The following is a 15078-nucleotide window of genomic DNA, read 5'->3' on the forward strand; positions in this document are numbered from 1 at the left end:
TTTATGAATCCAGTTATTTATAGAAGCTGCCTTTTGGTGAGCTAGTAATAGATTTCTCCTCTCATATAATTTTTCCAGCTCTTTTCCCCTCCAAGAATTATGAATTACACATTTTTGGTTGTTTTTCACCACCTGTATTATAGCTCACGTTGGCTCATGTGCTGCTCACTGGCTGTTGCTTTGGTGATAGAGGCTCAGCAGCAGCAGCAGCAGATCGCTGTTGTTTTTTCTATCCCACTTCTCGTGCTGAGCAAGATGGCACAGCAGAGTCCCCAGACTGGCACAGGAGCATTTAAAAATAGGCCAGAAGTGTTGCAGCAAAGGGAGAGCAGAAACAGGACAGAGAAGATGAGGCAATTGACTATTCAGAGAAACTAATCTGAAAGCATAACTAACTCATGTGTAATGTGAGTTCTTCTTAAACAGGCTCTGAGTTAGATAATGATAATAAATGCTGTAACTCAGCTTTTTTGATCTGGCCCTCATCTGTCTGGAGGACTGATACCCTGGTTTATTTTAATATGGCCCCTACTATTTGACTCTCCCAAGTTGAGTACTTTATGAAGAATATAATATCAAGTTCTTTAGTGTGAAAAGGTTTCCCACCTCAGCAAGGTGTAGTCACATGTAATCCAGAGGGTTTTTTTATACAGCCAGTGTCTTAGAATTCTGTTTATGTATTCTGGCTAAATTATGCATGAATAGTTATTCCAAATGGCTGTGCTGTTAGCTTCTGCTGTGTAGATGCAGGAAAAGAATAATAATGATAACCCACACTCACACTTTATGCCCATTCAAAATACTCTGAATCTCTCATATCTTTAGATGAACTGCCAAACAGTATTTTTTTCTCTCTCACTGCTGAATGCAAATAAATATGGAAGAGCTACTCTGAAGGGAAAAAGTGGAAAGTTTCTTCATGCTTCTAAGGAGTGGCATTTTCCTGTCTGACACTGTCATCCAACTGCCAGTGACAAACTGTTCTGAAGTGCAAAACTGTTTTTGTTTTAACATCTTGCTCCTGTGTTAGTATAACATAGACACTACCCGAGGAGCAGAACTTGTTGGGATCTGTTGCCTAGATCCCATGGGGAAAACCTCAGAGTACAAAACATTAATTTTGTGTCAGCTCTATGTAAACTGAGATTATTGCAGAGCTTTTCAGCTGTCTGTTTTCATAACTTTATCAAAAATAGAAGTGTTTGCTTGTTTTAAGCCCCACAAATTCTTGCTTATTAAAAATGCTTGTCAGTTTGGTAGTTGAATTTGGGGCTCAAAGTATAAATACAAAAAAATCAAGTTGATACTAAATTCTATTAAACTTTTTTTTTTTAAACTTACACAGGTGTTTAGTATTTGGAACCATGAGTAATGATTCCCTGTTTAATAAATGCTTGTCACTGTCAAATTTGAGCTGCTTTGTTGGCAGCTTTTATCTCCAATCTAGCAAATTGAATAGTCCCTAAATAAAATTTCTGCCTTAAACTATGCTGTAATATTTCATTATAAAGGTGTTAATAGTTAGGTAACAATAAGTGGACCTACAAGTATGTGCTGTGTCAGTAGAGGTATTGCTGTGCAAGCTGAGCTCTCCTGTTTTGAATGTTAGTGTAACTATAACCATGAGAATCAGGGAGTCCAAGTGAAGCACGGTCTGTAGGCAGAGACAATCTCTGCTATACACCAGGGTTTATAGTTGGAAAAATCTGGCAAGTTTTCATGAATACATCACAACAACAGACTCATAACAATGCAGTTGGAAGCAGAGTTGCAGCTGCTGAGCTCAATGTGCATATGGAGCAGTTCCTCTGGGCTGCCTCCGCTGTGTTCCCTGGCCAGGCAGCCTGGCGGAGCTGTCTGCTGGCTCAGAGGGGCAGCCAAAGGGAGAGGATTGTTGTTCTCAAGAGAAGGGAGAGGGTCCATAACTCACCACAGGGCTGAGTGGCTGGGTGAGAATGAATGTGGCTTTTGGAAAATTGTGTTGGGCTGTAAACCCAACCCACGCCCCAGTCTCGTTTGTGCTGTGACTGCCCAGGCGCAGTCCGGCTGGGAGAGCTTCCTGTGGCTTCCCAAAGCAGCCAGTGACAGTGAGAGACACATGGCAGTGCTGTGGAAGTCACCTGCCACCCATAACTGAGTGTTTCTCATTACTGAGCTGTGAGCTGAAGGTGGCCTGTAGTTGTTCTGATGTCACAGGAGTAGCTGCTTTTGGTCATTTGCTCCATGTGTTGAAGTTCACTCGGGTTCTCCTGTGGGACTGGTGGATGATGAGAATTGTTGTGGGCCTGTCAGTTCCATCCCATTGTGTTAAACTCCATCAGGCTGAACTCAAACAGATTCTTCTCAATTAATGTTTAATATGAATATTCCTGCCCCTCTTTGAGACCTGAATTAGGGAATGTATACATAAAAGCATGCCTGTTTTTCCAACTATTATTGTTGCTTTAGTAAAAGAAATTCTACTTCTCCCTACAAAAACTACTTGATCTTTAAAAATAATTAATGGAATGATAGTTTTACAGTCAAATTATTTGTGCCTGTATGTATTAAAAGTTTGTTTTCTCCAGATTTTATTCTTGTTCTAGGTTTTTAACTAATCAAGTCTTTTTGTCTTCATAGTGCTTTTAGGTGCCTGAAAGTGTTAACACTTCAAGACCTCAGTATGCGGTGGTTTTTAAATACTGAATAACTAGATCAGTTTATTAAGGGAAGGTGACAACGTGTGTGCTGTGTGAGGATTCCTTGTGCATGAAAACATGCTGTGTAGAGGAAAAGATTCTTCAGAGTTGTCGTCTAATTGCTGCTCTTTATTTGTAATGATAACCAAGTTAATGAACATGAAATTCACCAAAGCTTACTAAGATCAGACCGTCCCAAAAGGAAATATGCCGTTTATTCAAAGCAGTTCCTTTTCTTAAAGGTCTAATGTAATCAGTAAACAGGGAGGAAATTTAGTTCAGGGACTTGAAATAAATTCCTGCTTTGAGTACTGTCAGCCACAGACATTATTGAAGTGTTTTATACCAAAAGACATTGTGTGATTTTGAACCTGGCTCTGGTTTCTCTTTTAGAAGACATCAAACCGGACTGGTAGAATAAGGACTCTTCCATAACAAGGAAAAGGAACCAGCCTATAATCTCTAGCTCTCAGCAGCCCTACTCCACAGGGTTTTTCTTTTCTATGTCCTGCAGATGGATTTAATCTTTTATGAATTTGTGGTTTTAATGAGAATTAAATTTACAGAAAACTGTAATAGTGATTTGTTTAGTTTTTCCACTTGTATTTGCCACTGATCTGTGCGTTCTGCTTGGTTATGTTTCATGCCTTTTAAAGCTGTTAGCGTTGCAATGCTCCCTTTGTTTCCTAACCAGAACACAATGGACATTCCAAAACAAAACAAAAATCCAGACCATGATTTGAATTTATTTAAAGGCTCTCCAAATTTTTTCATTAAATAAAAATTACAGTAATTCTGTATTTAAGCTTGTCCTATGGATAAAAATTGAGTGCATTTCTTAGTAATTTGCAAACAGCTGGGGCACTGCAACTTTAGGGACTAATCCTGATTGGTGCTCTGTACCTACAGCATTTAATAATTTCAGTGGGAACTCTGAGTGTTCAGCCTCTTCCAGAATCAGGCTCTTAAGGAATCTATACTTCAATCAATGCATAGCAGAATTTTGCACCAAACTGTAATTACTGTTATCAGGGCCCAATGTGTAAAATCCCCATATCTTGAGGGATTTCCAGACCCTTAAGAACACAGCACTTGATAACTTCAGTGAGCAGTTTTGGTTTGCGAGGACAGGAGTTGAGCAGATTGGCTTGCATTAATAGAATTGCACTGACGGTGTTTCTTATAGGATTACTGAATAATTTTTTAATAAAATATAGATTTTATAATCAGGAAGCCAATACTAGGTACTGGAACAATAGTACAGAGGAGTTAATTTTTATTTCTACAGTGTTAAAAGTGCACTTATATGCTGGTTTATTTACATCTTGGGGAAAGGCGAGAGACTGCAAATAGGGAGATTATTACTACTTTCTTTTTTAAAAAAAGAAGGGTTAAGGCAAATTTTAAGACTAAAAATGTTTAAGCAATTATAAACAAGGCTAGACCCTTTGAAAAAAGTTTAGAAATATTCTTAAAATAAATTTTTATAGTGTTAATTTTGTAATAATTTATGTTTTGCTATACTTCAGAGCTAACTGACCGGTATAGTTTCAGAAACAGTATGAAACTTAGGAAAGTTTAAGCAATGTTTATATTTTTAAAATGTTCTTTGAATTATGTTTTTATTGTACATTTCTTCAGACTGAAAAATGTGTACATATCTTTGTTATTTTTGCACAATTTTTGTCTTGTTCAGTTTTAGGAGCAGTACTATGTTGATTTTTTTTTAATTTATTTTGAGTTATAAAACTGCAGGATTTTAAAAATCTCAGTAACAAAGTCATCCTCTGTAATCAATGAACTGCTATTTCTAGTTGTTGAGGGAAAACAGTGGTTGTGAGATTCAGTGGTTGCTTCTGAGAAATAATGCTAATCAGTGACTGAAGGAGCAATTTTGTAGTTTTAGGAAGCTTTAGCTGTTTCCATGCATCTTTTAATTGGAAAGCTGAATTATGGAGCCTGTCCTTTGAATGCTGCTTAAATTTTATTTTCAACTGGCTTACACCTGACAGCATTTCAGGAAAGTTAAGCACGAAGTAAAATCCCGTGGTGTTCTTTCATCATCAAAGAATCATTATTTAATGAAATGTATCGGAAATTTTAGCCTGCAAAATGAAATGGAAGTAAACCTTTGGGAAAAAAGTGGATACAAACTGGACCAGCCTATAATGCATTCTTAGTGTAGCATTCACTTGTAGTTCTTTTTCTTCCCCATTTGCCTGAAAACCTTGTGATTTGTTTCCAGCAATAGAGGCTCAGAAGCTTTGGTTGTTCCACATACGCAATGCATAGGCCCGTCAGCCATAAAAAGCGACTTGGATAACTTGTATGCCTTCTTTTGTATCGATGTAACAATTGTAAATAGTGCTGATCGACCTTTGTAGAGAATAGTTTATACAGCATATTCTATTATTGCTGATTCTCAGTGAACTATTGTTTTAAAAAAAAAGAAGAAAAAAAGAAATTTTTCTATTTACACCTTATATTTTGTTATGCTGTTGACCCATGGCACTTTAACAAAACTCTGTGGGTTTTGCATAGCTGGTCAGTCATGGGATATATTAAATAACTGTTGTTGCACAGAAATGAATTTGCACCTGCTATATTGTGCTTTCCTACTACAGATTTTAGAACCTTTTCCAGAAGACTTTTGAAGAAAGCATGTCCAATCATTCTAAGAAAAAAAATGCCATACTTGTACAGCCAATTTCTTTTCTACAATCCATATTTTGTAACACTAAGTATTTTCATTCTTTGTCCTGCACCTTTATGTATTAGCAGTATCAAATAGAATTCATTCCATGCTTGTGATAATTGTAAGCAGAATAAATGTCTAAAGTAGGTGTAAATAGTAAATTCTATGGCTTACAGTTTAAAAAAGGAAAACCAGAACAAACATGTATCTGATTGATACTGCCATGGTTCAACACCGGGCCTGGAGATATTCTCTAGTGAGCGATTGTATTTTTTGTTTTTTGCTTTATTATTATTTTTTTTTGTAACATGGCTTTGTAAATAAAATAATTTATATGTTTGTAAGAAACAGATGGGGTTTGTCATTATTTCTTTTTGCAAAGCAAAAATGGTGTGTATTGCTTTCTTTTCCCAGAGGCTGAAATACACTTGGCAGATGCCCTGCCCTGAGAATTCCACAGTAGTTCAAAAGATCTGCCCAGCTTTCTGTACAGGGCTGAATTGCCCTGGGATTATTTTTGGCATTCATGTCTGAAATGTTTCTGTATTTACATGTCAAGACACGTGCAGCCATCAGCTACTGAGGTTTTTTGCACTGATAAACCATTTTTAAATTCCTTTGCTTAGCTGAATGCATTTTCTCATTCCTTATCAGTGTAAGAATTAACTTTGTTACAGCTGCTAGATTTAGGAATTCTCACTTCAATGGGCAGGACAAATTTATAACCAGTCTTTTTATCATCATTAATACTAAACCCGCAGCTCTTATCTAGGCGTTAAGATTCTTGTTCTGTGCAAAGCCTGTTCCAATTACAGATCAAATGAGACTTAAATTGTTCATTGGCTCGACAGCTCTGCAGAGAGGATTGCAGTTTTTTCTCTTGCAGCCACCCTCTTCTGCAAATCTGGGAAATATGGGCATTTTCATGCTCCTTTTATGAAGTATCTGGAAACTGTCTTGGAGATACTGTAGGGAAGATGCTCACAATTACAGTACCTTTTTTAAAAGCAAGCAATTTGGATTGCAAACTGCATTTGGTGTGCACACACTCAGAACTGGCAGAGGAGATAGGAAGCTGGGCTGCCTTGCAGGAAAAGGGAATTGAAAGAGGGAAATTTTACCTTCTAGGTAAACAGCTTTATGTGTAATGTCTTGCACTTTCTGATTCCTGTCACAAAAGCTAATCCTGAATTTCTTCTTTACTGTCCAGTTAATGCCTTGATCTGAGATACTGAGATACTTGTATTTTGAAAGCTTTTTTTTTTAATCTTTAGTTTATCTTTTTCAGTACAGAAAAATATAATATCATTAAATAGTAGTAGATGCTGAAGTTTCATCTGATAAAAGTGGTCTCCATGTATGGCTAAAGATAACTCTGTGTTTATAAGATGCTTTGCTATTTCTAGCAGCCATTAGAAATTCAAACTACAGCCAAGAAAACAGAATATGGTTGATATATTAACTGCTTGCCATCACTGCCTATGGCCAGCAAAGGTTGAAGACTACTGACTTCCCAAAAATGAATCTGTAGTTTTTTAGCTCTTTTGGGTGTGTTGGAATTATCTATAAGCTGTTCTCATATTTGGAGCTGGGTTTCCCCTCCTTTTTTGGTTATGCACAAGTGTTCTGCTTGTAGCACTCCTCTCCTGCTCGTATTCTCTAACATGCTCTAAATATCACCCATTTTAGAGAGAAGCAAACCACACTGTAACTTCTTTATTCATTGCACTCTCATTTCTATGCTTCTGTTTTTACCATGGAACTATTTATTTTAGAAGGAAGTCATTGCTGTGTGCAACCAGGATCTGTTTTATTCTTCCAAATCTGTCAGGATTCACAATTGGAAAAAATGCCAAATACTGATTCCAGAAATATTTGGAGGAGAGTCATACAACACATTCAGACTTCAAAACACAAGAATGGTTATTTCATGCAAATCTTTCTATGCTGTTTTGCTCCGTGAATACTTCCTGAAAGCAACTATTCAAAGCAAATGCACATCTCTTTTAAAAGACATTTCTTCTAAGTAGAAGAAATCTAAAGCTGATCATTGAGCAGCAGGTGCCAGTCTGCCCCTTGCCTGGAGGATCCATGGCAGGCGGTGCTGAGCTCTTGTTCTCATTTTGTAAGGCACCACAAATGACACAAGCTGGATTCTTTTCTATGGGGGTATTGTTGTTTATGGCTGACCCAAAAATATTTAGGTCTGGTCTGTGATCTGTTGTCCCTACAGAAAGGAGAAGAGAAGCTTTAGGAGAAGTTTGCCAGCAATAATAATCCGTTTCCTTGATTTGAGGGTAGGGACACCAGCAGGGATTTGAGATGGCACACTACCTTCAGCTGTGCCCTTTGCCATTTCCCAAATGTGCCATGTTGAGCTCTGAAATTCAGTCTGGGTTTGACTAACTTGGAGCAGTTGCTAACATGGTTGATGTGACACCACAAGGGTAGATTTCAGAAAAGCTGTTTATTGTGGACAAAGTGCATTTACAGAACCCACAGGTGTGAAGGCTTTTGGTGTAAGTACAAAGAATGGCCTGATGAACACGAGTGCAGCCCTGGGAGTCCCCAGTCTGTGTCTGCCCGTTTCCAGCCTGGCCCCACTGAGGCAGCAGATAAAACTGATGGAGGAGACATCACTGCAGAACAGAAACCATCATCCCTTCCCAGAGGGAAATTACCTCAGTGCTGATTTGGAGCACCATGGCACAGGTGAGTGAGATAGGTCACTACTGGGAAATGACTACACAGGCTCAACCTCTTTGCCTTTTCCACCACAGCTGCGGAATATATATATATATATATATATATATATATATATATATATAGCCTATATATAGCCTCAGTTCTAAGGTGTTCTCAACAGCCTACACAAAAAACCTTCCCCTCTGGTCAGCTTCAGTCTTAAACTGCAATTATTTGCCTTCCTTTTTCTTTAGTTTTCTCTTCTTTTGATCCATAATCAGTTGGGGAGTTTTGTGGTGTGGTTTCCTGGGCATTTGGGGTTTTTGTTGTTTTTATAATCTTGCCTTGAGCTACTCCTTCCATGTTACTTTTCTTTAGGATTTGTGTTTGTAACACCAAGTGCTCTTCCTGGTAACGCTGCTTTTACAAAGTACTGACTGATGTGACTACAGTTAGAGCAGATGTGTGGATTTGCAATCAAGTACGGGAAAAGTCAGGGGTTACTCTTCAGAAACACAAACCTTTGGAGATGCACAATCCGTACTTCTGCTTCCTAACTGCATGCCCACCTTTTTGTTGCTCAGAATGTCTGTTTGAACTATGGGGTGTCAGAGACACTGAGGCAATGGAGATGGACCTCTGATCTCTCCCACCCTGTGGAGTGTGAGCTCACTCTACAGATACTGCTGGAATAAAAGTTTCTGTGCTTTGAAGAGCCATGGGCTCAGAGCCATACTTACACAGGAAATACACTGTGTATCTCAAAGAAAGCAGGCTCCTGCTCAAGTAACTTCTTTTTTCCCCTTTGCCTTCAGCAGGAGTCCAACCATAGTTCCAGGAAATCAGTTTTGTGGCTTTTCAGCCCTCTGAGAAGTGGACAGTTCTGTTACAGTAACGTCTTCTGATCTCAATCTTGGCATGTTGTGACTTATTCTTCTCCTTGACTCAGAAACAAGAAGTATTTCTGTAATTCTGATTTATTTTTCCCAGTACATGATTTCTGATGGCAGGTTTCACCTTTATTTTGCAGCTGACTGAGGGAAAGGATGAAAAAAGCCAACATTCACAGCTTAGACTGATGACTGTGGGCTCTTGTTCTTGTGGAGAGGACTGGGATGGCACAAGTGGTGATCCTGCAGTACATCAAGGACAGTTTTTTGACAGAAGGGCTCAACAAGGCGAGTGGGGCTATGCTAGACATGCTGCTCACACATAGGGAAGGGCTGCTGGGAGCACTGACACTGCTGGCAGCCTTGGCAGCAGCGACTGCAGTGTAGCAAAGCTTACAGTTCTGAGGGAAGTAAGGAAGATAAACAGTTGAACTGCAGTCCTGGAATTCAGGAGAGCAGACTTTGTCTCCTGCAGACATTTTGTTGGCAGAATCCTGCAGGAGACTGACCTAAAGGGCCCAGGAGAGCCAGCTGCAGCACAGGAACAGTCCAGTCTGACCTGCAGGGAGCTGAGCAGACACAGGAGAAGGACAGCATGGCTGAATGGAGAGCTCCTGACAAAGCCAGAGGCAAAAGGCAAGGACACAGACTGTGGAAGCAGGGGTGAACTACCATAGAGGAATAACCACTGCCCAGGCATGCTGAAACAGAAACAGGAAAACCCAAAGCTCAGCTGGAGTTGGAATTAGGGAGGGATGTGAAGGACACTTCCAGTACTTTAACATGGAAGGAAAAGTAAAATTGGGCCCCAGTACATGTGGTAGGTAACTCGGTGACAGAGGACAGGGAGGTGACAGAGGTGCACTCATTGCTACCTTGGCTTCAGTTCTTAACTGGACAGGTCTGTGCTCAGAGCTTTGGGCACAGTTTGGGCAGTGAGGTGCTATCCCCAGGATGTCTCAGTGAAGGACTGCTTATCCTGCATCTCTGTGGGAAAAGCTGGGCTTGGTCCAAAGATACAGGCTGGTACCATCCCCGTGCAGCTGAGCACTGGAACACAGCAAATGGTGTTGGGGAGTCTCCATTCTGGAGACAGTAAAAACTTGACAAGGCTGTGAACAACTTGAGCTGGTCTTTGAAATTAGCCCAGTTTGAAGAGGAAAGGGAGTTGACCACATGATCTCCAGAGGAAAATTTCAACTTAATTATTCTGCTGTTCTGTACAGTAAAAACAACAAAAAAAAGCAGTTCTGGCTATTGGGATAATCAGTACTCAGAAGCTCAATATTTCTGTAGCTGAGCACTTTCCTCTGTAAATGTACAATATAAACTCCCCTGATGAGGAGCTCACCTGTGTTTTGGAAGTCCTTGGGGACACCCAGAGGGAAGCTGCAGTGGAGCTCTGCCAAAGCAGCCACAGCAATGGCAGCACCAATCCCTCCAGCTCACCCTGTGCTCCTAACTGAGTGCTTCCCAAAGCCAGGGCAGCAGAGGGAAGCAAAGCCCTCAAGGAGCTGCTCTCAGCAGCTGTGCACAGGAAGCCTGTGGCACATCGAGGGATCCTTCCCAGCCTGTGTTGCTCCTGTCTTCTCCCACAGACGAAGATTTCAATCTTTTGGCACTCCCATTTGAAAGAACACGTCCATCTGCCTGTTTTACCCTGCAAGACAAATGGTTGTTCTGGAACCAGCTGCATATCTGACCTGCAGCCCTGTTTCTCTTCATTACAACTCTTAAAGGCTCATTGTAGTCTATTTAGCCCAATTAAATTAGATAAAAGGCTTAAATTACTAGTGATATTCTGTAAAAGGCTCAGCTTCTATCACAACAGGTATTAAGCCTTTTAAAGAAATCTAATTTATATAACCAGGATGCTTTAAACAGATGAAAATAATTTGGTCCTTTAGTTCTTTATTAAAACTTACTTAGCAGCATCTCTATAATGAACCCAGAATACTTTCAGGTGTGTGTCAAATCCTGTTTTTCTCAGCTACCAGAAGTTCAGTTTACCTTACAATAGCCCATGGGAGCTCCTTGCAAATTATCCTGAAATATCATACTTTAGGATCCATATATATAGCTGGTACTATCATTATATGAACTGAGGATAATAATTTCTTATGTAAATAATAAATACATGATTCTTCATCAGAATATTTTTGAGTAAATAAATTGTAATTCCCTAATAGTGAAACAGAATTTTTAAAAATACATTTCTAGTTGTAAATCAAACTGTAATTGCTCTGTTTAGAGATTTTTTTTTTAACCATTCCTCAGGGACACACACTTAAATCCATAATTCCTGTGCTTATTCTTAAAGTTTTAGCCTTAACATGTATTTCCTACTGTTTATCTTTGTTGACTACTAAAGGAGAAACATCCTTTCCCAGATGCTGGTTTCCTTGACCCAAACACTGACCTACCTACCTACCTACCTACCAGTATTTCACTTGCTCCTTCTTTTCCTGTCAGTCTTCCTATCCTTAGGTTCTCATCTTCAAGAATGTATTTTCCACATCTTTATTTCTCCTCTGCTGACCAGCTCTTCTCCTGCTTGTACTTCTCCACATTTCAATGTACACTTTCTCCTATGGCTCTTTTTTAGGAAAAATTTTTGCTAATCCTTTGCAAACTCTGCAGAAAGGCATAGCAAGACAAATGCAGGAATGGATTGAGTAAGTATGGAATGTTTTACTCAGGAGAAGGAGGTTTCCATCACTGCCTGGCAACTCTCATAAGAGGCAACTGCTACAAACCTCCAGTTCCTCTAGCCCTAATTGAGACTAAAAGCAGGTAGCATAGTCAGTTTAAAATAACAGAGAATACAGACAGCACATGGCTGTACAATCTCTGCAGCTTTGGATGCTGCTTTTCTCCCACTTTATCTAAGAAAAAATTAAGTGAATTCTATTAATGTCTTGTGATATTTTAGTTTTGGCAAATAGTTAACTATATTTAGCACTAGATTTTTCACAGGAATACTATCCCTCTTTACTATATGCTGATTTATCATTGTCTGATTTTATTTGATGGTAGATAGCTATATCATTGTTGATTTCCTTAATTTATTTTTTTAGTGGGATGGTTTACTTGATTATGGTTGTCCTATTAGCAGTGGGTAGTACAGTCAAAAGCTTCTTTGATGTCTCTTCAGTTTTGCTTAGGTTATGTTGCAAGATTAATAATGGTTTTAAAATGTAAACTCTATTACTCTCAGTTGCTGGCCACTGGTTTTGCCCCTCGTAGAACTCCGGGAACATCCTGGCAGCCCCTCCCAGGGCGGGATGAACCGGGGCTGCGCCTGGGATCGGCGGGAGGTGAGGAAGGTGGAACCGCCGGTGGAGGGAGACGTGGCTGGAGGTGAGAACACAGAATCACAGAACCCTTGGGGTTGGGAGGGAGCCCTGGAGATCACGGCCAGCCCCGCTGCCAGGGCACGGTCACTGCCGCCGGTGACACCGGAGCTCATCCCGGCGGGTTCGGAATGTCTCCGGAGAGGGAGACTCCGCCACCGCCCCAGGCAGCCTGTTCCAGTGCTCTACCGCCCTCAACGTAAGGAAGTTCTTCCTCATGCTGAGGTGGAACTTCTTGTGTTTCACTTTATGGCCAATGCTCCCCGTCATGTGTCTGGCACCACTGAAGAGAGTCTGATACATCCTCTTGGCAGGGCCCTTTGGGACATTTATATGCATTGAGAGGGATACCATGAGTCTCCTCCGGACTAACAGGCCCTCAGCAACCGCACAGGCGTTACCAAGGACCGACCGCGGGCCATTCGCTTTCCCCACGAACCAAGGCAGAGCCGGGACCCAGCGGGGAGCGAGGCGTGGCTGTTCCGGTGCTACCGTGACGACTTCCAGGAAAGTCAGTCAGTTCTTCCTTCCCCCTTCCCGCTGCCCCCGCGGAGCGTCCCGCGGCCGGAGGCGCCGCCTCGGGCTCCTCTGCTCGCCCGGCTCCCGCCCGTGCCCGCCCGGCTCCCGCCGCTGCTCCCCTCACGCCGCCCCGGCAGCGCGGGATGGCGGCGGGGGAGGAGGAGAGCCGCGAGTACCTGCGGCGGCACCGGCTGCCCGAGCTGCTGCACCGCCTCGGAGCGCTGCTGCTCTTCCACCGGCCCGGTGCGCGCAGGCCCGGCCCCGCCGGCAGCGGGGGCAGCGGGGGCGGCGGGGCTGCGCGGCCTCCGCGCCCCGGCTGAGGCCCGGTGCCCGCGGGCACTCTGACCTCCTTGCAGAGCGGCCACGAGAGTTCCTGATCCAGGTGCTGGAGCGGGTGAAGGCTGGCAGGCGAGCCGAGGGCGAGTACCCGTTCCTCATGGACGAGGCCAACGTGGAGGCCATGTTCGGCCTGCTGGATGTCCTGGGCCAGGGCTCCATCCGGCCCGCGCAGTACAGGGAAGGTGCGTCCGCCTGCTCCCGGCCACACCAAACTGCTCCCTTGCACAGAACTGTTAAAATAGCCTGAAAGTTACCCATCTGTATACTTCAAAATTATCAACACAGCTGCCCACACAACCTGGAACTTGGAAAGTTGAAAAAAGTTACATGTGGTTAAGTTTCCTGCATTTAAGTTATGTGTTGTTATGTTACACACATTTACCTCCTGTTAGATCTAGGCACCTTTAAGTTTAAATTTGTCTTTCCAAAAACTCGCATAAGAAATTCTCTTTTGTTAACTTTAGCCCTTAAAACTTTGGGCCTGAGCACTGAGGATTTGGAGCTAGAAGACGATGTGGAGATCACACTGGATGAATTCAAGGAAGGAATGTAAGTTTAATTGAAATTGTGGTGTCGGTTTCTGGGGGTTTTTTGGGGGGGGAATATGCATATGAGATATTTTGAGATTTATTTTTTATTTACAAAGCTTACATAATTAAGACATAATTTAATTGCTAGTTTAAGCTCGACTGTGTCACTTTGCATTGCAAGATTTAGAAAAAGAGGTCAGTTAGTGCCTGACCTTCTTGCCTTGCTGTAAGGTGAACTAAACTCCATGCCCTCCATCCTCAGTTTCAGGATCCTCTCATGGTACCCACCCCTCAGGTCAGAGTAAAGGTCATCAGGCAGCCCAGGGGTTAAAATACTGATCTAGGAATGTGGAACAGTGAAAGCCTGTTGTCATCTTTGTCAGGGATGGTAGCACAGCTTGAAATGAAATAGGTTCAGAGTTCAAATAATTCCTCACAGTCAAGGTATGGTTCTAGGAGCAATGTTTTAGTAACTGTTGCAATTGCTGAAAGGTAAGGAACTAATTATCCTCATTATCTAACTAGAGATTTTCTTTTTCTGTCTTAGGAAGAAAAAGATGCTGGAGAGCTGGTCTGTGTATTAGTTTCAGCAGTGGTCTGCTATATACATTAAAAACAGGCATCTTCCCCATTTTTTCTTCTGGTTTGTCAGCTGTGAAGAGTTGATTTTAAGCAATATTCTCTTTTCTCTTTTTCTCATCTTCCCTGCCCTTCAGTGGAGCAATCAGCTGAAGATGACAAGTGACAAGAACATGTGCATGTCCAGCAGGGACTGGAGGGAGTATAGTTAAGAATTGCTGTTCTTAATATAATTAGATGGTTTTTAAAAAATAGTAGAGATCTCTTTTGCAACTGAAATAGTATTTTGGAATTTCCTCCTTCGGGTTATAGTTTACAGTAAAGGATTGTTACCTGTTGGCTCATTAGCACTGAATAAAATAAAGTTGGTTTTTGGGCTTGTGCTGCATTTTGATTTTTGGGTATTTTTAAGGAAAAAACAACTTCAACAAGTTATGACAAATGTCCACATGTAAATGCAGGTAGCACTTCCAAGTGGTATTTTCAGACTTAGCAGACAATGTTCAATTTATAAGGAGAAACTTTTTTAAAGAAATTAGGCTATTGTTTTTTCAGTAAAAGACTATCTTAATTTCTATGAAGAAAGCAGTGACATATTCCTTCCTTCTGCATTTATTATCTACATTTTAATACAGAACATCCATTATCTGGGATTTGGAGATATCAAACATCTGTGTTTAACTCAAGACTGACCAGTTCATAGAGGACATTAGCCCATGTTGTACAAAACTGCATTTATACTGTAAATACTCTGTTCCTTAGAATGATGCAGACATGGCAGACTATCCATTAGAGATGAACAGTGTTAGC

The 15078-nt window shown here is 41.3% G+C and overlaps 2 protein-coding genes across 2 annotated transcripts in view; both read left to right on the forward strand.

Annotated features, from left to right (window-relative positions):
* The window catches only part of ATXN7L1 (ataxin 7 like 1), a 110355-nt gene extending 104675 nt beyond the window's left edge, over positions 1-5680 (forward strand). Inside the window, exon 11 of the mRNA XM_058804871.1 lies at positions 3072-5680. Coding sequence (XP_058660854.1) covers positions 3072-3113 — 42 coding nt within the window. The 3' untranslated portion in view covers positions 3114-5680. The remainder of the gene's footprint in view (positions 1-3071) is intronic.
* Positions 5681-12876: 7196 nt separating this feature from the next.
* Positions 12877-14649, forward strand: EFCAB10 (EF-hand calcium binding domain 10). The gene is made up of 4 exons (XM_058805167.1): positions 12877-13063; positions 13177-13341; positions 13624-13708; positions 14237-14649. The coding sequence occupies exons 1-4, from the start codon at positions 12964-12966 to the stop codon at positions 14271-14273; spliced, it is 387 nt and encodes a 128-aa protein (XP_058661150.1). The 5' UTR covers positions 12877-12963; the 3' UTR covers positions 14274-14649.
* Positions 14650-15078: the final 429 nt, after the last annotated feature.

Source organism: Ammospiza caudacuta, chromosome 5, assembly GCF_027887145.1.
Source record: "Ammospiza caudacuta isolate bAmmCau1 chromosome 5, bAmmCau1.pri, whole genome shotgun sequence".
NCBI classification, from domain to species: domain Eukaryota; kingdom Metazoa; phylum Chordata; class Aves; order Passeriformes; family Passerellidae; genus Ammospiza; species Ammospiza caudacuta.

Bases quoted from the DNA above. Each gene is read 5' to 3' on its own strand.
- EFCAB10 (XM_058805167.1), top strand. From the start codon at position 12,964: ATGGCGGCGGGGGAGGAGGAGAGCCGCGAGTACCTGCGGCGGCACCGG. The intron at 13,064-13,176 runs GTGCGCGCAGGC...ACCTCCTTGCAG, and splicing joins GCTGCTCTTCCACCGGCCCG to AGCGGCCACGAGAGTTCCTG. The intron at 13,342-13,623 runs GTGCGTCCGCCT...TGTTAACTTTAG, and splicing joins GCCCGCGCAGTACAGGGAAG to CCCTTAAAACTTTGGGCCTG.